Source organism: Danio aesculapii, chromosome 15, assembly GCF_903798145.1.
Source record: "Danio aesculapii chromosome 15, fDanAes4.1, whole genome shotgun sequence".
NCBI classification, from domain to species: Eukaryota; Metazoa; Chordata; class Actinopteri; order Cypriniformes; family Danionidae; genus Danio; species Danio aesculapii.
The window spans coordinates 15,547,346-15,572,567 of NC_079449.1; the positions used below are offsets into that span (position 1 = coordinate 15,547,346).

The 25,222-nt window shown below is 35.3% G+C and overlaps 1 protein-coding gene across 1 annotated transcript in view; it reads left to right on the forward strand.

The window, feature by feature from the left end:
• Positions 1 to 25,222, forward strand: part of LOC130242096 (neurobeachin-like) — a 66,286-nt gene that overhangs the window by 6,193 nt on the left and 34,871 nt on the right. Inside the window, exons 2-3 of the mRNA XM_056474109.1 lie at positions 21,423 to 21,654; positions 25,092 to 25,192. Of these exons, the coding sequence (XP_056330084.1) occupies positions 21,423 to 21,654; positions 25,092 to 25,192 (333 nt within the window). The remainder of the gene's footprint in view (positions 1 to 21,422; positions 21,655 to 25,091; positions 25,193 to 25,222) is intronic.

The window sequence follows — 25,222 nt, forward strand, 5'->3', positions numbered from 1 at the left end:
GCTTGTTTTGATAAATCCTTAGATCCTCTTTGCCTTCCTGAGTGAGTCAAGGCATTACAATAATGACTTAAGTTTTGATTTTAGTTTAAATCACAACCAATTCTGTTTGTTAACACTTGAGCCATCACAGTTTCCAACTAGATATTAAAGTTTGAGGACAAACTTTATGGTGGCTTGAAAAGCCGAGTCTGAATTAGCATGTTACTAGCATGAATTAGCAAGTAACTAGCATGATTCTAGCATGAATTAGCATGTTACTAGCATGTTTCTAGCATGAATTAGCATGATTCTAGCATGAATTAGCATGTTACTAGCATGTTTCTAGCATGAGTTAGCATGTTACTAGCATGTTACTAGCATGTTTCTAGCATGAATTAGCATGTTACTAGCATGATTCTAGCATGAATTAGCATGTTACTAGCATGTTTCTAGCATGAATTAGCATGTTACTAGCATGTTTCTAGCATGAATTAGCACGTTATTAGCATGTTTCTAGCATGAATTAGCATGTTTCTAGCATGAATTAGCATGTTATTAGCATGATTCTAGCATGAATTAGCATGTTACTAGCATGATTCTAGCATGAATTAGCATGTTACTAGCATGTTTCTAGCATGATCTAGCATGTTACTAGCATGATTCTAGCATGAATTAGCATGTTACTAGCATGTTTCTAGCATGAATTAGCATATTACTAGCATGATTCTAGCATGAATTAGCATGTTATTAGCATGATTCTAGCATGAATTAGCATGTTACTAGCATGATTCTAGCATGAATTAGCATGTTTCTAGCATGAATTAGCATGTTATTAGCATGATTCTAGCATGAATTAGCATGTTACTAGCATGATTCTAGCATGAATTAGCATGTTTCTAGCATGAATTAGCATGTTATTAGCATGATTCTAGCATGAATTAGCATGTTACTAGCATGTTTCTAGCATGAATTAGCATGTTACTAGCATGATTCTAGCATGAATTAGCATGTTACTAGCATGATTCTAGCATGAATTAGCATGTTATTAGCATGATTCTAGCATGAATTAGCATGTTACTAGCATGATTCTAGCATGAATTAGCATGTTACTAGCATGATTCTAGCATGAATTAGCATGTTACTAGCATGATTCTAGCATGGATTAGCATGATTCTAGCATGAATTAGCATGTTGCTAGCATGATTCTAACATGAATTAGCATGTTACTAGCATGTTTCTAGCATGAATTAGCATGTTACTAGCATGTTTCTAGCATGATTTAGCATGTTATTACCATGCTTCTAGCATGAATTAGCATGTTTCTAGCATGAATTAGCATGTTATTAGCATGATTCTAGCATGAATTAGCATGTTACTAGCATGATTCTAGCATGAATTAGCATGTTACTAGCATGTTTCTAGCATGAATTAGCATGTTACTAGCATGATTCTAGCATGAATTAGCATGTTACTAGCATGATTCTAGCATGAATTAGCATGTTACTAGCATGATTCTAGCATGGATTAGCATGTAACTAGCATGATTCTAGCATGAATTAGCATGTTACTAGCATGATTCTAGCATGAATTAGCATGTTACTAGCATGATTCTAGCATGAATTAGCATGTTACTAGCATGATTCTAGCATGAATTAGCATGTTACTAGCATGATTCTAGCATGGATTAGCATGTTACTAGCATGTTTCTAGCATGAATTAGCATGTTACTAGCATGTTTCTAGCATGATTCTAGCATGAATTAGCATGTTACTAGCATGTTTCTAGCATGAATTAGCATGTTACTAGCATGATTCTAGCATGAATTAGCATGTTACTACCATGATTCTAGCATGAATTAGCATGTTACTACCATGATTCTAGCATGAATTAGCATGTTACTAGCATGTTTCTAGCATGAATTAGCATGTAACTAGCATGATTCTAGCATTAATTAGCATGTAACTAGCATGTTACTAGCATGATTCTAGCATGAATCAGCTTGTTTCTAGCATGAATTAGCATGTTGTTAGCATGATTCTAGCATGAATTAGCATGTTACTAGCATGACTAGCATGTCACTATCGTGTTGCTAGCACCTTTCTAGCAAGATTAGCATGTCAGTAGGAAGTTTAAACTGTTAGCATGTGTTAGAAAAGCTAGTCACAGTCTCTGGGACAGTTGCTAGGGTGCTGAAATTGGTTGCTAGGGAGTGGCTAGTAAGTTGAAAGGTAATCAGTGATTGGCTGCTGGCTAGACTGAGTTGAATGAGGCCAGACTCTAGTCTGTAGGACAGTCTGATGCAGAGTTATGAGCTCACAAATGTTGATACAATGTTAAGTAAATGGGAGTCTTTTACAATGGAAGTCTATGGGACAGTTGCTAGGGTGCTGTAAGTGGTTGCTAGGGAGTGGCTAGTAAGTTAAAAAGTCATCAGTTATTGGCTGCTGGCTAGACTGAGTTAAATGAGTCCAGTTAGAAGTCTGTAGGACAGTCTGATGCAGAGTTATGAGCTCACAAAGTTTGACCCAATGTTAAGTCAATGGGACTTTTGGGATTTTTCTGGGTCGTTTTTCGGAAAACCCAAGGTCGGATCAGTTAGAAAAGATATAGCAACCCGAGTCAGACCAGTTCGAAGGTTTGACGAAAGTTTGAAGTATGTAGCTTGAAAGGCCTAGGAGGAGATACACTTAGAAATTAGTCTCAGAAGAATAAGAAGAAGAAGAAGAAGAAGAAGAAGAAGAAGAAGAAGAAGAAGAAGAAGAATAATAAGTTTAAGATAGATAACAGTATGCTGGCTTTTCAAGCCACCATAATTACCACTGCAATCTTGTTCCTCATTTTTGTCTCCCATCATTTTCCTGTTGCTTTGACATTAGAGCTTGAATCTCATGATTATGGTGAACATAAACACAGGTCTCAAGCCTGCAAGGTAATTTACTGTGGAAATGAAAAAGTAGAGAGCTCTGTGTTTCTCTTTGTGGATATAGTTTCCTACTACCATGCAAACAATATAAACATAACTTATAAATACTTAATAAAAGGAAAATTGCAATAATTAGTGGCTAAGAGTTAATAATTATCCACAGCTGCCACACATTAAAAAACACTACTTAATTGAAGGCTGACTGTTTTTTTTCTGTTTGCATAAATAATGTCAACAATACAAATTGAAGCAGTCAATGTTTCTGTATTTTATTACAAGCATTTTAAGGGCATAGTTCACCCCCCAACATGAACATTTACTCACTATTTACTAGCCCTAAGTGGTTTCAAACATTTTTCTCTTGCTGTATCCCAATTCGCATACTTATACTACACCCTAAAAGTATGTACGTTTTTTGTGAAGGAAAAGTATATACTTTTGAGTGTGCAACAGAAGAGTATGCAAGCTTTGGGACATACTACTTCCTCTTTAACAGATCGTTGTGTTGCTTAGTTTTGCCCCCTGTCAATCATCCACTCACCATTCACATTTCTGTTGTATTTAATTTCCTACTATACTGGAGAAGCAGCAGCAGCAGGTTACTCTCCCATTCGTGAGTCTTTCATGCAGAGAAATCTCCTCTGGTCTTTAGGTAATTATGCATTCAGATGTTTTGACGTCCAAACACATCTTTATATAAGTTCAGTATTGTTGTTGCAGATGAAATATAACACAGATAATGCGATTTAAATATTTTCCAGTGCGCTAGATATTGACTAACAGTCATTCAAACATCTTTACCGAAGCCTCTCTACTTGACGGTTGGTCTCGCACGTCCATCATGTTTGTAGTTTATTTACATGTTTCACACGCGTTTGTAGTTTTAATCGGATTCACGTCCAACACGCAATGTATTGTGGGCAATATCAGCGGTTAGAGTATGGACGGTTCTACACTTCATTTTTTTACCGGAAATAGCAAACCATCTGGGAACCTCTGGTATACTCTTTTCAAAATACTATGGTTTGGGACATACTACTTCTATTTTCAAATACTATTTAGGATGCATAGTATGCTGATTGGGACGCAGCATCTGTCTCGTGCTGAACCCAGTCGACCAATCACACAGGACCAATCACAGCAGATTAGCCTCATGCAAAGAAGGAGTTTGGGAACAAATGAATCCCTGAATGAATCATATGGGAGTCACTGGGATAATTAGGTAAAAATAAATGCACATTAGGGCAACGCAGTGGCCCAGTAGGTAGTGCTGTCGCCTCACAGCAAGAAGGTTATTGGTTCGAGCCTCGGCTGGGTCCACAGTCCAAAGACATGCGGTACAGGTGAATTGGGTAGGCTAAATTGTCCGTAGTGTATGAGTGTGTATGGATGTTTCCCAAAGATGGGTTGCAGCTGAAAGGGCATCCACTGCGTGAAAACATATGTTGGATAAGTTGGCGGTTCATTCCGCTGTGGCGACCCCGGATTAATAAAGGGACTGAGCCGAAAATGAATGGATGAATAAATGCATATTATAAGACAACAAAAGTTTTTTTTTGACCGTGCATGCTTATTAGCCTGTTGTTGGAGACCCCCAAAACCAAAATATGATTTTTTATAATGCAAAATAGGGGCTCTTTAAGTTAGTAGTTTGCAGTAATAGTGTCTTCATGTCCAAAAACAGTTTGACAGGTCGTAATATACCAATACACATGCGATTTCTCCCTCAGCTGTTTACAGGGAAATGTAATGCGTGCAAAGCCATTGGGAAAACCTTTACGGCTTCCATTGAGTCTAGAATCCTAACAATCTGCAGACAATGTGTAGACTTTAAATGACATACTGCACGTTTGCGAATACATGTTTTGAGGCAGTGCATGATTTGCATGCCAATTGAATGTTTTCACTGTGCCAAACACTACTTTGAAGTGTCTCGGAATGTTGTTACGGGCAACTGCTTTTGTGTACAGACAAGCTCTCTGTGTGCTGCGGTGCATGTAGCAGGAGGTTTATGACATACTCTCATTCTAGCATGTGCTATTTGGTTTGATTACTGCATTGTAAAAGCTGTGTAAAAACACACGTTCCTGAATGGCTGAAATTGAAAGTGCCACAGTTATTCACTGATATGAGCAAACAATTTAGAACCAAAGAGTTTTGCTTGTTTAAAAAAACTGCCCAAATGGATGTGCCTTTCATGCTTTTTTCTGAAAAGAAAAGTGCAGATAACTGAACAAAGACTTTTTGTTGCGTTTTCTGATTATGAATTATAAAAGGACATCGAATGGAATTGGAAGTTTGACATTTGTCTTCTGTAAGGATAGACTTATCTGTTTTGTTTGTTCCAAAAAAGAGCTCCAGACTAATGTTTGAGCACCAGTACTGCAGATAGAGGTAACACTGCATACATGCTGTAATATAGGGGTGTGGCGAGACCAAGGTTATAATAATTTTGGACTTTTCATCAGTTTTAGTTTTTATTTCGTTTTGACTTTTTGTTTTTTAATTCAGTTAGTTTTAATAAGTTTTTAGAGGGGGATTTACTCGTTATTTTTAGTTTCTATATTTTGAAATTGCTTAGTTCTAGTTTAGTTCTAGTTTAGTTTTTATTAGTTTTATTATTAGTTTTCGTTTTTTCGTTAGCTGTTTTTTTGTAAATAATGATATTTGTTCAAAATCATTAGAATACATATTATATAATAACTCAACAAAAGATGAGCTAAATTTTTTTGACACAAGAACACTACCATCTGCTATTACCACCTACCTATCCTCAAATACAACCGCAAGATAGCAGCCTTAAAGGGCACCTACTGTATGGTGAAAAATCTACTTTTCAAGCTCTTTGGACAGACATATGTGCAGGTATGGTGTATAGACCGTCATATTGGGGTGATATAAACACACCCAGTCCATTTTTCAATTTAGCAACATAAAAACAGTGGACCAATTGGAGCTGTTTTCAGACCGACCACAACTTTACGTAGGAGTGCGATCCCCCTGCCCACCGTATTGATTGACAGCTGCGGGTATTAACATGTCCCGGTAGTCACGTGTATGATCAGATCAACAAGACCAGACTTGCGCAAAGCAGCCGGGAATAAAAGGTCTGTTCAGTTCGTTAGGATCATCAATCATCATCAAATGTGATCAAGAGTTTCACATGTTTAAAATGTTTTAAAACAGTGCACGTGTGTAATGAATTACAGCGATTTACTTCAGCTTTACTTCATCAGCACAGCCGTGTCTCAAAACAATTATAAAAGAAGACGCTTCAATCCCGGTTTGTGGATGTTAAATCAGGTTTATTTTGTACATTAACATAACAGATATCCATACAGCAGTGGAGATTAACCTGTAGCCTGTCACATTTGCGTGCTAAAAGAGTGCAAAGCTAAACGCGTGCTCTGTCTGTGTGTGTGTCTGCTGCGGTGTGTGTGTGTGCGCGTGAACATTGTAACGACATTGTGTGTGACTCATCGATGCAACTGCACAACAAATACTTATTGGTAAAGTTCTTACTGTAGTATTTCTCACAAACGCTACGTGAGATCTGCTTTCTTTAAGTCTGTATGAAAAGTTTCTTACAATTACGTGTTCCAACTGCAGCATGATTCGCTCATTTAAATTCCATTACGACTTTCTGTGATGAAATAAACGTGCGTTTCACCAGATTCTCTCATTTAAGACCTCGGTTTACCCACGCTGCAGTTCAAGTTTAGTTTAATCACCGCAGGCTGCCATGGGCTGTACTTTTTGTGTTCGGTTCACTGAAACACGCATGCGCAGTATTATCGGTACACTGCTTGTCAAATGTATTATCAAATGATTCAGTTCGATTTGGTAAATTGTTTCAACCGGTTCACTTATAAGATCTGTTTAAAAAGAATGATTCATTCGTGATCGCGATCACTTATACAGAAACAAAAACTATTATTTGGCACAAATGTGTTAAATTAATACTTTTAAGTATCTTCTTGGGTCGTAATTCGCTGAATGTTTTTTTTCTGGACAGCATAAACACGTGTTCTGTGATGATAATGTGACGAGTCCCTAGGAGTTAGCGGTGTGTGCGCGCTTATAGATGTGTGCGTCTGTGGTACTTTACTGACCCGGTAGGTGCAGAGAATAGTGTGAAACAGCCATGTGTGTATATCTTATCCTGTCGCAAAATGCGGCTAAATGTCCTACACAATTGTAATAGTTTGATTAAGGCGGCTGAAATAGGGGTACTCCACATGTCTTAATTACAGTTGTGTTTATGACGAGTATGACTTTCAGCATATCTGAAGTGCTACTCCATTGCATGTTGATGAAGCATGGTTAATGTGTACGGCTGCAGTTGTAGCCTCAGTTGGACGCGGCAGCCGCTGAACTCAAGCAAAAAAAAATGTGGTTACGTTACACCCGCCCAAGCAAGTGAGTGACGTGCAACACAGACAGCCTGGGTTGCCAGGTGTGTGCAAAGCACTTGGTGTGCGATCATACGAGATCTTGTCACATCCCTACTGTATGATTAATAATATTGCATGTTTTGTCTCTTAGAAATGCACATTTGATAATATAGCTTATGTAGAGGCTAGAAGAATCCAGATATGCATTTATTTTCACGAACTAAAACAGTACCATGTTTACAGCTTCATATTTTGTTCGTTTGTAGATTACAGTGGAGAAACCAAGCTACAATAAGAAAAAGTAGCCTAATCTTTTTTTGTTTGAGGTTTTTTTCTGAAAAACAAGACACGAAAGTTACATTATGCAACCATCTACTCTTTACTTTATTCTGACAGTCATGAAAACTGATCTGGAACTCATCTAAGTGAAGAAATCTGCAACTCATCTGAGTGAAGAAATAAATTTTCAAGATTTTTAGTCATTGAATTTTATGTTTGTTTTTACTCATCTTTATTTTTTTGGTCTTTAAATGACCTTGAAATTACTTTTGTTTTGACCATTTTTTATCCATTTTCAGCTGATATCTGGATCTGGCAGGAAGACTTTTAGCTTAGCTTAGCATAAATCATTGAATCATATTAGACCATTAGCATCTTACTCAAAAAAACAACAAGAGTTTTGATAATTTTCCTATTTAAAGCTTGACTCTTCTGTAAAATGAAACATTGCTTTTGGTTGGTATGGCTATGCTTTTATTCCGGCATAATAATCATGGAACGTTGCTGCTGTAGCATGGCTGCGACAGGCACAATGGTAATTCACAGCGAAAATAGTCTCCAGTAACTTAATTACAAGAAAGAGCTGTCTGTCTTAGTACATGATGTAACTACTCAAGCCTTTTATTTGTGACATGCTAATGGTCTAATCCAATTCAATGATTTATGCTAAGCTAAGATAAAAGTGCTCCCGCTAGACCCAGAGATCGGCTGAATGGATTTGAAAATGGTAAAACTCAACTGTTTAACTCTATAGGGTTAAATAAATAGAGTTCTTTTAGCTAGGTCAGCTGGAGTGTACTGTGGTGCTAGAGTTTAATAAATATAAAACCAATAATCAAGGCCGGGATTTTTGTTCAATAATATATTACATTTTTAGATTATTTCTCACCAAACTGAAAAACTATGTACAGCATGTGTCCCTTCTGTGACCCTTTTATAAAGCTTAATAGTGGTTACTATGCACTAGCAAAATATTGACAAGCGCAAGCAAAAGTTCTCCTTTTTGCTCTAGAAAAAGAAGGAAGGCCATGCAGGCATTAACACCAAGATGAGTAAATGATGACCACATTTTCATTTTTCTCCTTAAGTACAGATTGGTCGTCTACTAGATGATTGACTGACAAATTGATTTTGCTATTGGATTTGTGTTTTTAGTAGCTGTATGATGCTATTTTAAAGCAAATCCACTATAAGGTCAGTCATTTGTCCTTGTTCTTTAATCATCTCTATTTTATCTTCACGTTTCCCTCTGACACACTTGGTTGCACTTTGTACAGTTATTAATTCAGCGTTTGCCAAATGTACACTAAAATTATACAGTATCTCCACTAGGAAGTCCACCTGCCAATGTGGCCTTTATATGAGCTTCTTAAAAAGTCTGATCATTTAAGCAAAGCTCGTAAAACTCAAATGTTGGCTCATAAATGTCCTTACCATAATTTTTAATTACCTTTCTCTCTTCTGCTTCGTTTTTTTTTTTTTTGTGCTTCGGGTGCCAAATCAGCAGGCTTCTGATTGAGCGGTTCTGCTGAAATTCACCTCATTTCCTGCCTCAGCATTTCTAGCTGTTTTAGGGGAGAAATGGAAGCAACAAACTAAAAGTTTCCATCGACACTGTGTTTAAAGGCATAGTTCACCCCAAAAATGAAAATGGTGTCATTATTTTGACTTGTTACAAGAGTTCACACTTAGATATTGCTTGATATTAACAGTAGGTTTGGAGGCTGTCCCGGGAGAGAACTCTGAGCTTGAAGATAATAGAGCCCAGGGCTCCTGCCTGGTCAATTTGCATGTAAGGTGGTCCGAGATCAGGTAGTTCTCGAGAGCTCCCCCTGGTAAAGGAAGAAAAGGGTGACATATTGTGGATGAGGTATAATGTGAGATTTAATTCAATTCAGTTCAACTTTATTTAGATACTGCTTTTACAATGTAGATTGTGTCAAAGCCACTTAACATAGAAGTTCTAGTAAAATCCAAATTTCAGAGTTTAAATTCAGTTTAGTGTGGTTTAAATTTGGGAGATTTATTGTGGGTTTGGGTTAATCTGATTTTATCAGTTTATCAGCGATTGCGGATGAGAGACCAGCAGCGATCAATCATATCACATGCTCCTCTTGAAATTAGTTTATAAAACTAACATTTCTTCAAACATTTAAGAGTTTGTTTCTTCTGTTAAACACAAAAGAATATGTTTTGAAGAAAGCTGAAAACTGGTAACCATTAAATTCCAAAGTATTTGTTTTTCCTACTAAAGAAGTCAATAGTTTTCAATTTTCTTCAAAATATCTTCTTTTATGTTCAACAAAAGAGAGAAACTCATAAAGGTTTGGAAGTTGGAACCACTTCAGGGTAAGTAAACAGTGAGTAAATAAAAATTTTTGTGTGAACTATTCCTTTAAAGCACTTTTTTTCAATTCCTAAATTGACCAAATAAATGGAGTCATTTTCAAAGATAATAATATCTTTATTCAGCAAGGATAATTCTAATGTTGTCAGCTAAATCTTTAGTCATTCTCAAGAATGGCTAAAGGTGCTTTTTTTCAACACTTGACCTTCTCTTGCAAACACTTTCTGTTTTATTTTCTATTATTATTTTTTATTAAAAAATACCTCTGACATTGTAATATAACATTCTCTAACATATTCTCTATTCTTTCTGCTTATGAATTGCTTTGATCTAACATTAACAATCCTTTTTTTAAAATATGTATGTATTTTAAGTATCCTAGATTTGATCTACATTTGTTATTTTGACCCTATTTTTTATTTCTTTTTAAGGGAATAAAGAAGAAAAACATATTGATGATAATAATAAAAATAAATACAATAACATTTGAACTTACATGAACAGTTGACTGGTCTCATATGTTCTTACAAATCACATTAACAAATACAAATAAAGATCAGTTTACACAACCTAAAGTCATAAACACAATCCATTTCCCCCAATATTGTAGGTTTTTGTCCATTTGTAGTTTTAAAGAAAATGTCATCCTCTCCATAATGTAAACATTAGATACGATATCCATCCATTCAGTTTTTGCATGGGGTTCGAGTTGTAGCCACTTTCGATTTGCAGTTTTCTTGCTTTTTGCTTTAAGTATTTTTAATAAATAAATAATTGTCTTTGAACATAAAGTTGGATGCTATAATTGTTTTAAAGAAAGTTGAAAACGGGTAACCACTGAAATTCTTAATAGTTGTTTTTCCTTCTATAGACGTCAATGGTTACCAGTTTTTCTAGCAAATTCTCTATTCTTTCTCCTGATGAATTGCTTTGATCTAACACTAACAATTCTTTTTCAAAATATGTATGTATTGTTATTTTAAACCTATTTTTATTTATTTTTAAAGGAATAAAGAAGAAAAAAATAATAAAATATATAAAGAAAATAAAAAAATAAAGTAAAAATACAATAACATCAGAACTTACATTAACGTTTGACTGGTCAAATATTTTTTTTACAAGTCACATTAACAAATATATATAAAGATCAGGTTACACAATGTAAAGGTATAAACACAATGCATTTCTCCCAATATTACAGCTTTTGTCCATTTGTAGTTTTAATGAAAAAGTCATCCTCTCCATAATTTGAACATTAGAGACAATATCCAAACATTGAGATTTTTTAGGGGTTCGAGTTGTAGCCCCTTTCGATTGACAGTTTTCTTGCTAGTTACTATAAGTATTTTTAATAAATACTTGACTTTTACCATTAAGTTGGCTGCTAAATTTGTTTTGAAGAAAGCTGAAAACCGGTAACCATTGAATTCCATAGTTTTTGTTTTTACTTCTAAAGAAGTCAATGGTTGCCAGTTTTTCTAGCATATTCTCTATTCTTTCTGCTTATGAATTGCTTTAATCTAACATTAATAATCCTTTTTTTCAAAATATGTATGAATTATTATTATTTTACCCTATTTTATTTCTTTTTAAGGGAGTGAAGAAGAAAAAATAAATAAATAAATAAATAAAAATACAATAAAATCAGAACTGGCGACGTGGTTGCGCAGTAGGTAGTGCGGTCGCATCACAGCAAGAAGGTCGCTAGTTCAAACCTCGGCTGGGTCAGTTGGCATTTCAGTTGGCATGTTCTCCCTGTGTTCATGTGTGTTTCTTCCGGGTCCTCCGGTTTCCCCCACAAGTACAGGTTAATTGGGTAAGTTAAAGCTCCATATTTTGAACATTAGATATACGATGTCCACCCATTCAGATTTTGCAGAGGCTTCGAGTTGTAGTCACTTTCGATTTACAGTTGAATTACTTGCTGGTTATTATAAGTATTTATAATGAATACTTGTCTTGTTCCATTAAGTTATCTTCTATATTTCCCAAGTAAATTAAAATTGTAAAAGAAAAGTCAATTCCGTCACCAAAAAATGTTTTATATTGCTTTTCTTACATCCTGCCTATCTATAAACAATCTTTAAAAATGTATATATATGTATATATATATATATATATATATATATATATATATATATATATATATATATATATATATATATATATATATATATATACAAATTATATAAAAAAAACTATTTTTAATATTTGTAATAACAAAAGTCTATTGAGCCCCAAATCTGTACACAATTTCTGAAAGACCAGGCTAATTAAAAACTGTTGTAAAATTATTTTATTTATTTATTAATTAAATTATTATTATTATTATTATTAATAAATTATTATTAATTATGACTTTTGTTCTGTATTTACAGTCTAGGTGAGCAGATGACAGAAGAGCTGTGCTGTAAAACTGCAGCATAAACAATTTAATAAAAGAAAGGTTCACATTTTAGGATGTAAAGGTCATTCAAGCACAGATAACGGTTATGTTTCTGCACTTAAAACAAATCGCTGTCTCATTAAAGTATTTCACTTAGCAACAAGGCATTTGAGGTGAGTGTTTTGAACTGTAGCGATGCTCGGACTGTAATCTATAGACTCAGAAACTCAATGCAAATGAACAAAGATTAACTGTTCGCCGTGAGTGATTCCTGTTCGGCTTGAGAGGGAGTGCTTTCTGTTACCACGAGTGTTTAATCTTTGATTTTTGCGCCTTCATTTACCTCTTGTCGCACAATGGATGCAAATTACTCCTGGGAGCTGAGCATGCAATTAAACACCTCACTTCAGACTGTGACTAGCTCTGTGATTAAAGCAGAGGCTGTGTGAAACGGGCAGGTCTTGTCTGGCAATGTGCTGAAACTTTTTGAACTGCTTTCTGGCATTATGTGTGCTGTGTGGAATATAACTTATTAAAAGTGAAGATGTGGAAGGATATGTTTCACAAGTTTAGAAATAAAGGCGAGACACTACAGAGATTTTTCATTTTCAGTTTTCTTTTGGGTTTTTTATGGTGTTTTTTGATGTTATTGGGCTTATTATGAAAAGCAAACCCATTCCAAAATACTCTTTTGTTGCACTTTTTTCAGTTTGTCTGAATAGTTAAATTAAAGTATGTTCTTAAAGGCCGTTTTCTCAAAATGATTTGTTTTTCTGCTTCAGAAGCACTTACCTACTCCAACATTTGCAGTTTATATTCTAAAGATTTTTACAGATGGATATGTTGTTCCATAATTGGCCTTATTATATATACGATTTTATTCTACAAAATATTGTGATTTTTTTTTTTTTTTTTTTTTTCTTCTTTTTCTGAAAAAGATTTCCCAAATCTCTTCTGTAAAAAAACATTTGACTCAAAAAACAAAATAATAATAATAATAATGATACAATAAAATCAGAGTATTTTTGAAACTGACTTTATCTGATCTTAGACTTTTATCTAGTCTTAAACTTATCTAATAATAGGCTTAGACTTATTTTCCATATTTCATTAATGACTTCTTCAATAATGTCTTGTTTGCATATTCAAATATAACATTTTAGCAAACTACAAAGATTGTTTTTAATTTTCAATTAAATGGGTAAGAATGGTAATAACATATATATATATATATATATATATATATATATATATATATATATATATATATATATATATATATATATATATATATATATATATATATATATTATACTATCTTATACTATTCTACTATCATAATGTCTCATCAGATCAGGCAACGTTTTTACAATATTCTATCGTCCAATTTTGGTGAGCCTTTGCAAATTGTAGCCTCAGTTTCCTGTTCTTAGCTGACAGGAGTGGCACCCGGTGTGGTCTTCTGCTGCTGTAGCCCATCCGCCTCAAAGTTGGACGTGTTGTGCATTCAGAGATGCTCTTCTGCATTTCTCGGTTGTAACGAGTGGTTATTTGAGTTACCGTTGCCTTTCCATCAGCTTGAACCAGTCTGGCCATTCTCCTCCTCCTGCATTTGCGCCTACAGAGCTGCCACTCACTGGGTATTTTCGCTTTCTCTGACCATTCTCTGTAAACCCTAGAGATGGTTGTGCGTGAAAATCCCAATAGATCAGCAGTTTCTGAAATACTTAGACTAGCCTGTCTGGCACCAACAATCATGCCACGTTCAAAGTGACTTAAATCACGTTTTTTTCTCGTTCTGATGCTCGGTACGTTTGCAGCAGATCATCTTGACCATATATACATATATAATAACAGTATTATAAAATTTAGATATATTTTTACCCTTTTCACATGCGCTGGTAACATTTCACTTAAAGGCGTGTTTATAAGACTTTCATGACTCCTTTATAATCATGACAAGACATGTCATGCATGTGAAGGAGATTATGCATGTTAATGACAACTGCATAAATCATTTGCCATTCGCTCAGTTAAGAAATTTTGGATGCAAAGATGACGTTGTTTGAAATGTCTTTATAGGACATTTGACATAATTTATTGCCTGTAATGGGTTGTGGCTGGAAGGGCATCCGCTGCGTAAATAGTTGCCAGAATAGTTGGCGGTTCATTCTGCTGTGGCGACCGCTGATAAATAAGGGGCTAAGCCGAAGGAAAATGAATGAATAACAAAATAAGAGTCTTTGTCCTGACAATACCAGACAACATAACTTGTCATAAATCTGTCATAAACATGACTGTCATGAGGCTATTTTAATTGTGTCATCAATATTTTTTCAATCAAGTTTTAGTAGAGCAAACTGATTTTGTCATCAAAATTTCTTAGTAAAACTGTCAATACTTTTATTAATAATTTTATAACAGTGTCATTAACATTTGTACTTCGCCTACAGTGGTACAGATTGAATTTGTCATTGTAGTGTGGTCAAGTGTCAATACTCTGTCATTATATATTTATAACAGTGTCATGAATATTTCTGTTTGGCCTGAGAGAGGGAACCTTTTATTTTACCATAAATGTTTAATCTTTTACCATGAGTGTTAACACCCCTTAAGTAAAGTATTACCCAGTGTCTTGCCTAAAACAAGAACACAAATGTTCATTTAAGAAAATTGCCATTATTTTATGTCTTGGCGATGCTTTGCTTAGTGTCATTGTCACCACAACTCGACACAGCCCCTTTACTGGTGCCAGACAAATGCAGCACACACATTGGAAGGAAGGAAATATCCAATTCTTTTTTAAAGAAAAAGCGGCGGCGTGTGACAATTGGATATTTTTACTTATTCAGAAGATTGATTTTAGCCATTAAAAGTGAATTAGTTTTTTATGATTCTCTACTTGATTCTGTGACTGCAATTCTGTATAATGTAGGAATGAAAGCGTCTGTGGAGTCTCATTGATATGCTGTTACACTTCACTGAGTTTTCTTTAAAACAGAAATAAATCTATGCATGTCTTATTAGAGGACCGAGACTGCTGTTTGCTTGAATGATCGTGGGACATTGTTAATTGCATATTGGGAATCAAATTAAGTTTGATTAAAACAGACTGGACTAAATTCCCTGATAATTTGGTCAAGTTCAGTGCTGTTCATATTGATCAATTTATATACTGAATGTATGAAATGGTCATATAAAAAAATCATGCATAGATGATGCAAGCATATATGTCCAAGCCTAATGCTTTTCAGAAAAAACATCACATTTTAAATAATTAAACATCATTATTGAAGTTTGTTACATGGCTTTTGACCAGCAAACGACAATAGATGTGGGTTTGAATGTTCTTTTGTAAGTAAATTGCTCTTTTTTAATTATTAAAAAAATCATCAGGTTAAATTTATTGTAGCTTAAATCTGGCCAGACTCTCATGGTATAAACATTACTGCTATGCAAGCATTGGTGCTGGATTGTTTTAACCCAACATTGTGTCAAATATCGACAAACCCAAATGTTTGGAGTGAACAACCCAGCATTTTGTAGAGTAAATGTATGATAATATTGCCCATGAATGACAATTGAATATTTTTTTTGCTTCTCAAATTATAAACATTTTCATTTTCAAGTATTGTATTTTTTAAAGTAAATAACTTCAAACAAACAGTTCCTCAATTACCCTTGTATTACAAAAAAAAAAAAAGAAATCTAAATTTGTGAGAGGGACTCCATATATTACACTGACGAAGAGCAGAGGGTTTGCTGAATAACTTCTGAGATATTTCAGCTGCTGTCTGGGATTTCAATGCCTTTCTACACCTCCCTTTCTTCATGTGTTCAATACTTTTGTGTTGTTTTATTTTATTACACATAACTTAATTTGTAAACTAATTAGATTTGTTTTCTTTTCATATATGTATTACTTTGGTTGTCATCAACATCTGGTGAAAATTTCAATTCAACAGCACCTTTAGAAAAATGTATTCTGAGGAAAATGGTCACATGTTCAATACATATTCCCCTATATATATTAGGGCTGCACAATATATCGTTTAACCATCGATAACGTAATGTGTGCATCCACAATAGTCACATCGCATAGACATTTTACCAATTTTAATTTATTAAAGAATAGTTGTATTGAATTGGTGGTTCATTCTGCTGTGGCGACCCTGGATTAGTAAAGGGACTAAGCCAAAAAAGAAAATGAATGAATGAATGTATACAATAAAGACTTTGCAGAGTATCTTTTATATTTACACACACACAAAACATGCACTGCTTATTTCACTTTTATCTTTGCTTTATTGTATTCATCTATGCATCTAATTCGTTTATTACATTGCATGATTCACTTCTCTACATAATCATCCCAATCAATCAAAATTGACACATTTGAAAACACCTTAGAGACCAATTCTCACTATTAACTAGTTGCTTGTTAGCATGCAATTGAAATATTGGCTGCTTATTAGTAATTATAAACCGCTTATTCTACATCATACCCAGTACTTAAACTTCCTTAATTTTTATTATTAAAGAGCAAATTAGGAGCTTATTGAAGCCAAAGTCATAGTTAATGTTTTGCGAATAGTGAGAAGTGAAACTTAAAATGAAGTATGACTAAAGGTATTTCCAAATAGTGCTAGTCAATCAGTTGTATTCACCTTATTCTTTGCATACGAGCGGGCGCAGCCATTTGAATCTTTTTGGCTCGAGACCTCCGGTCTCATTCACTTCCATTCATTTTTAGATGTTAAAAACAGCTTGTTATGCTGCTTGATGTTGCAAACTGATATTTTCATATTAAATGATTCTGCTTTGTCTGTATAGTCATGCAAACACTTGTTTGTAGAGCAAGTAGTTTGACTTCTCTGCAGTTTATTATTCCTAGTCATTTCTCTCATAGACAACTGAATTGGAAGTTCAATTAAAAACGAGCGCCCTTCCGCATTGAAGAATAAGGTCAATAGATACAGTATATCACAATTTATACAACAGTTCTGTCTGGTTCTTGAATATTGATAGCCGTGCGATATTCTGCCAGTAACAGCACTCGTCCAGCCTCTTAACCCTTCACCCTTGTGTATTACTCCACATTCAGCGACAAGCAGTGGACACTCTACAGTTTGACAAATATTGTTGCTTTTGGGCAACATAATATACTTTTGAGGCTTTTTTTAGTCGATAATGTAGTTGTTTAGATTGAAACTATGCAATTTATTTATAAGGATAGTGCCTATTTTTACATATTTATAATTTCTGAGAGACAGCTCATCGGCGGCCATTAGCCAAAGGTGGTTGACGATGTTCATCTACAAGATGGCGACAGAGACCACATTATAAGCCCGAAGAGAAAACCAGCGTAATTTCAAACTGCAGCTGATCAAATCATTTTTAAACAGGTGAATGACTTTCTAAGTGGATCTCTCTCTTTTGTATGTTGTAGTGCTGTATTTATACCATAGTAATATTTTGATTTCCCAATTGCAACAGAGAATACTGGGAGATATCTTTGTTGATTAAGATGGCATTTCATGCTATTCAGCCTTACAATCTTAAAATGTGAGCACCTGTTTTGTCATCACTTTAAACATTATGCTAGAGAATCATTCAAATACTAGCTCTAAAGTGACGTTGGTGAGTTAGTAGCTACTCTTACAAAAGGGTTTTGAGACTCTCCGTGTTTGATTTTCTTTTTTAACTGTTATATAACTGCAATATCACACTCGACGCACGCCTCCCACCAGTGCTGATATACAGCCACATCGCACTGCTACATGTGATATTGCTCTTATATATATCTTGCAGAAAAATGAAATATTGCAAAGTCACATTTTTCCAATATCATGCAGCCCTAATATATATATATATATATATATATATATATATATATATATATATATATATATTGAAATATGGCGATTTCTGCCCAACATTGACAATATACTAAATGTGTACCTTATAAAATCGTGTCCTTAAATCAAACCCAGTATTCCGATTTTGGCAAGGCTCAAAAGCACTAATAGTAACTGTCAAACTTTCCAGTTTTTTAGTTTTTGTTTAGCCATTTATATACATAAGCACAAAACTCCTAAGCATAAAACTTTTTTAAATAAGCAAAACTATTACTGCTCTGCGTCAGGGTTCAGTTTGGGGGCCAGTTGTGTTTTCAGCTGAGACTTCAGAGAAAGACTTTTTCCTGTACAATCTTCATGCTAATTAGTTTTTCGGAAGTAGTCAGACAGCTGCTGCATATACCTTCCTGTCATAATTATACATTTAGACTTGCATTAAAGCAAGACCTTGTTCTTTTGTTTGGATGGTGAATAAATACTCATTTGCTCCATTGTTGTACAGCAGATAGTGGGACTTTGTGTCGTCTGCTGTCTTCTTCTCACAATACAGTCCTTTTAAAGTGTTTGTGGGAGGTTTCCTTTTATCAAAAGCATGCATAACTGCCTTTTTAATGCCATTATAATTGATTTAACGCGCTGTGCATTGGTAGGCTTTATAATTGTTGCTTCTGTCTTCTTTACTGTCAGTCAATAACATACATTAGGATGTTATAAAAGGCTGTGGAACCTGATTGATGGACGGCTTTATAAATGAAATGCTTTTTTTTTCCCAGGGATGAGGCAGTGTTTATCGCTTTCTCTACTGCCACCCGTCATGCTGTTTCGCTCTGTTAGAGAGTACAGCATTAACATGTCCATGCAAATCACTCCTCAAATAATGCCTGGAAATAAAGTGTGGTTGTCATGATGCCCATCAGCTGTTCAGCTGAGAAATGAGTACAGTAAACTGGAGACTGTCAGTAAAATTAAAGTGGCAGAACAATTACAGCGAACTTAATTATAGTAGTGTAACAAAAACTGGGAAATAAATAAGTTACAATAAGGGGCAAAAATATGTCATGAAAGGTGAATTATTTCATCTTTCCTGACATATTTTGCCCCTTATTGCAAGTAAACCTATTTTAATTAGGGCTGTCAGTTGATTCAAATATTGAATTGAGACTAATCACATGATTGCCATGAGTTAACTTGCCATTTATTGCAAATTAATCACACATTTTATCTGTTCCAAATGTACCTTAAATTAATATATTGTTTTGAAACTGCATAACAACAATATCAGGGAGCTAAGGATATCCAATAAAATCTGAAACATAACATTGTTTTATAGGGATGCACCAAAATTACCATTCTTTGCTAAAGAATAATGAATGCGCTGTGATGAGGAGCTCCATGCTTGATTGCATTCTCTGAGAACTCAATAATGCTGGTCTCGCTTTCAGAATAAGAGTCCCACAAACTCAGGAAATATAATTAGCTGCGTTAAACCTAGAAAGCAAGGGGAAAGATATATAATTGTTGTAATTTCAATAGGAAACATGGTGGCCAATCAAACGCTGCTAGGGCATGAATATGAATGGTCCTGTGTTGAATATTACAATGAGGAAATAAATATATCAGGAAAGGTGAAATAATTCACCTTTCCTGACATATTTGGAAGTGGAAAATATATATATATAATTGTTGTAATCTCACTATGAAACATTTTGGCCAATCAAACGCTGCTGGGGCATGAATATGAATGGTCCTGTGTGGAATATTACGACGAGGAAACAAGAGTGTTTGAGGCTCACAGTATGTCATTTCCATGTGCTGAACTAATATTATTTATCTATGCCTGGGATTATCCAGGTTTTTATTCTATGGCTCCTTTTAAAGTTGCATAATATCATTGAGTTTAAATGATTTAGAGTTTTAAGTGGACAATAAATTAGATTTGTTTTGTTTTTATTTTGCCATCCTAACCATTATGTGGTTGGCAGCATATCAGAATTTGTTTCAAACTTTTCTGTTCCCAACAACCCATCAGATCAACTCTGCAACCCATTTTTTTGTCCTCTGGTCGCAACCCAGCAGTCAAGAACCAATGATCTAAGGGATCTGAGGCGTGACAGTTAATTCCCTTCTGCCAACAAGAATTCCCAACAAGTTAGATGGAGTTGTGGACTTTGGATAATGTTGTAAAATAAGCCTCAAGAAGCAGGGGTCTATTTTCCACATGTGTGCATCACTGCTCTCTGAAGAAGGGGCCTGAAGTCCTCCCCATGTGCCCCGGACAAGCTTTGAAATCTTCAATTTCATGCTTGCTTAGTCCACAGAACACAATTATTGATTGGTGTTTATAAATCCCTAATGATGATTATTATTGTTTATTGTCGGAAGAGCACTGAAAGGATTTTGTTGTAGAAAAAATCTGCCTTTTCAGCCTTTCTCTGAGTTTAGTTAAGCTATTTGTTGTCACATTTGGTTTACTTCTGTTTCTCAAGCATCAATCAATCACTGAAAGATGAATTATAAGTTTAATCTCTGTCTAATTTCCTTGTCCTTGTATGAGTTTGACCTGGAGACATCTGAAAATAAGACTTGATTTTACTTAAGTCTTTTGATTTAAGAATCCTAAGAAAACTGGTAAAGACGAAAATATTGTGAACATCCCTGTTTTTGCAGTATGATCAGTAGGAATAGTAAAAGTAATACTAGGAAGAGGCGACGCAGTGGCGCAGTAGGAAGTGCTGTCACCTCAAAGCAAGAAGGTCGCTGGTTCGAGCCTCGACTGGGTCAGTTGGCGTTTCTGTGTGGTGTTTGCATGTTCTCCCTGCGTTCACGTGGGTTTCCTCTGGGTGCTCCGGTTTCCCCCACAGTCCAAAGACATGTGGTACAGGTGAATTTGGTTGGCTAAATTGTCCGTAGTGTATGAGTGTGATTGAGTGTGTATGGATGTTTCCTGAAGATGGGTAACAGCTGGAAGGGCATCCGCTGCATAAAACATGTGCTGGATAAGTTGGCGGTTCACTCCACTGTGGCGACCCCGGAATAATAACGGGACTCAGCTGAAAAGAAAATGAATGAATGATGAATACTAGGAAGAGCACTGAAAGGATTTTGTTTTCAAAAATCTGCTTTCTCTGAGTTTAGTTAAGGTATTTGTTGTCACGATTGGCTTCAGTTTCTCGAGCATCAATCAATCACTGAGAGATGAATTATAAATTTAATTTCTGTCTAATTTCCTCTTCTTCTCCTTATTTTTTTTAACCAGCTGGTCGGTGGCGAGTTTGACCTGGAGATGAACTTCATCATCCAGGATGCAGAAGCCATCATTTGCATGTTGGAGTTGCTGGAACACTGTGAAGTCACATGCCAAGCGGAAATCTGGAGCATGTTCACCGCCATACTGCGCAAGAGTGTCCGCAACCTACAGACCAGCACTGAGGTCGGCCTCATTCAGAGGCTATTGATCAAAATGAGCTCTGTGGATGACATGATCGCAGGTGAGTGGTCTTGACATGACCCCATTTCAGAGAGCTACAATCGACCTCTTGTAAAAACCCATTTTGTTCAATTTTTCTAAATCTCTAGAAATGGTTCAGAAACTCAGCAAACAGCTTTGATTTATAAGATGTGCACCAATATGGCCAGAACCACCTTTCCTCTCTTTGAGAATGTCAACTCATTTACAAATGATTGAAACGGGTTTTGCAGGCTATAAAAAGTAATAATTTATGATTTATTTATTCGTTCATTTATTTTCTTTTCTGATTAGTCCCTTTATTAATCTGCTGTCGTCACAGCGGAATGAACCGCCAACTTTATCCAGCATATGTTTTACACAGCGGATGCCCTTTCAGCTGCAACCCATCTCTGGGAAACATCCATACACACTCATTCACAATTATACACTACGGACAATTTAGCTTACCCAATTCACCTATAGAGCATGTCTTTTCACTTGTGGGGGAAACCGGAGCACCCAGAGGAACCCCACGCGACCACAGGGAGAACATGCAAACTCCCCACAGGAATGACAACTGCGCCACCATTACGCCCATAATGATGATTTAAGTCATATTAAATCTGAACACAAAAGCTGTTTACACTTAAAAACGGTTTAGTTTACACTTAAAAAAACAGATGGGTTTAAATGTACTCATAATCTGTAGTTCTTGGGACTCAACATTTGATTCAACACACCGCTGTGAAAATGACAATTTATGCTAATTAATGCCATATTTCACTTTAATTTTGAGTTTCATCGAGACTGAAATTGCTGAAACCTCCACAAGTTAATTCACAGCCTGCGTCAGAGTATTCTGATTGTGAAAAATGTCATGTAATGTAAGCAGACAGAGGAAGATGTTGCCCACGACTTACCGACAGAATGAATCAAAAAGCATTCTTCTTCATTCATAAATGGCAACTAAAATTTAATATTGCTCTAAACTGCCACTCAATCTCATTACGAGAGGGTGCAACTAATGAGATTTTTCTCTGGGTTTCTCCTCTGCCTAAGCCTGATGAATTCCACTGCTGAGAAGATTGCAGTTTAATCCACGTTTCTTTCACTCGCAGCGATTCGCACCGCTCTTGGACGTCTAAAAAACGAAGAATTTCTCGGTTCATATCTTGCACATACTCTTCAAAGCAAAGTTTATAAGTGCTATCTTTGACCTTTTAGGCCAGAAAGTGCATAATTTAACAGAGTGAAATTTAACAGGGTTTCTGTGGCTTTTATTAAGATTTACAGGGATAATTCGGCAAAATAATTTTAATTTGGGAAAGAAATGGGATATAAAACTTCAACTCCATGCCATCATAAATGTGCTCCAAGCTGTTTGCTGAGTAAGACAGAGGATTAAAAGTAATAATGTTGTAAAAAAATGGTCAGTTTGTTGCACTGACTGATTATTTTGCTGTATAAAATCATCAGCAGTATTCATTTATTGTTGCCAGTAAGTTTTTTCATGCTGATAACTGTCAACTTGCATTTTATGAATAACTAATGACCACAGTTTCAGATTGAAAAAAACCCCTGTAATATTCTACACTGGGAAAAAAAAGGGTTCGAGCCCCAGCTGTATTATGATTCCCTGACTGACCTAAAATGATGTTTTTTTTATTCATCAGATTATCCTTAAACAATTTTCACAAAGATATTAAGATCTTTCAGTTGGCATTTCTCTGTGGAGTTTGCATGTTCTCGCAGTGTTCACGTGGGTTTCTTCCGGGTGCATCGGTTTTCCCCAGAGTCCAAAGACATGCGCTATCTGTGAATTGAATAAGCTGAGTGTGTGAAAGAGTGTGTAGGTGTTTCCTAGTGTCAGGTTGTGACTGGAAGGACATCCGCTGCGTAAAACGTGCTGGATAAGTTGGCGGTTCATTCCGCTGTGGCGACCTCAGATAAATAAAGGGACTAAGCCAAAAAGAAAATGAATGAATGAATAAAAAAGATCTTGGTTTGCCTAAAGGGGAGTAAATTACAGCAGATTTATATATTTGGGTGAACTGTCCATTGAAGACTACGTGAAAATGTAATGTACATCCAGGGACAAACATGTGTTATAGTAACACTTTAATGTTTCAAAATACAACTTCCAGCCACTCTCAGTAGTGTTTCAATTCGTTTTTAAATGAACAAGGCCTTGTAAAACCCTGAAAACATTACTTTTACTATTCCTACTGATAAAAATGCAAAAATACAGATGTTCTTGATGTCCACAATATTTTTGTCTTTTTTAGTGCAAATATCTTAAGATTCTTGAATCAAGAGACCTTTACTTATACATTTATTCAATTGTTTTCCTTCGACTTAGTCCCTTTAGTTATCAGGGGTCGCCACAGCGGAATGAACCACCAACTTATCCAGCATATGTTTTACACTTCCAGCTGCAACCCAGTACTGGAAGACATCCATACACACTCATTCACACACATAAACTACGGCCAATTTAGTTTATTTAATTCATCTATAGCGCATGTTTTTGGACTGTGGGAGAAACCGGAGCACCCAGAGGAAACCCACGCCTATATGAGGAGAACATGCAAACTCCACACAGAAATGCCAACCGACCCAGATGAGGCTTGTATAAATAATTGTATACAATAATGTAAAAAAATATATTTTATTAAATCTAATCCTGCAATGTGACTTTCAGATACACACATTGCAATATCGATGCTCAAACAATATATTGTTCAGCCCTAGATGCTATACAATATTACATTTGGGCATATTCACTAGTTTAGTCAGTACTGAAGCCAAATCTAACCAAAAGCTTAGGATAGCGGTACAGAAATTAGCACACTCAAATTTATATGTTAGGAAAAATATGAAATAAAAATTTAAAAAGAGGTTTAAAATCAAAAGAAGCAAAAAAATATATATATTCAATTTAGTTTTAATTTAATAGTAATTTAAAAAAATAAGCAATATTTTGCTTCAATTTAAATGTATTTCTTCGGTGACCAATATATTATTTTAATAACTATATCTTTTTAATAAATCTGTTTTGTTCAAATGCACCTAAATATATTACCTTTATCACTGAGAAATGGATAAAAATATTAATTTTCAAAATGTGGTGTACTTATTTATGCTAAGCACTGTATTTTAATTAATAGTTTTTTAATTGTGTGTTATTTCTACAGTTGTGTTTAACTAAAATATATTAAGGAATGAAGGTTTCCTAAGAGCTTGCTTATTCCACCATACTGAGGGAAGGTGCACGCTGTAGGTTTGTTTGCTATGTTTTGATCCTTCCACTCGTGAAATTGCTATTTTGCACTGTATTATGACACAATGTCTCATGTAGGTTGCACACCTGCGCCTCGGGGAATCCTTCTGTTTACATGCACACAGTGCCCACTTCAGTAATCTTGAACTAATGCAACTCATTGTCTGTCTGCTTATTATTATCCAATTTTTTTCCAGACTTGCTGGTGGATATGCTGGGAGTTCTGGCCAGCTACAGTATCACCGTCAAAGAACTCAAACTGCTCTTCAGCATGCTGAGAGGAGAAGGAGGATTGTGGGTAAGCCACTGAAAATGAGTGAAAACTCAT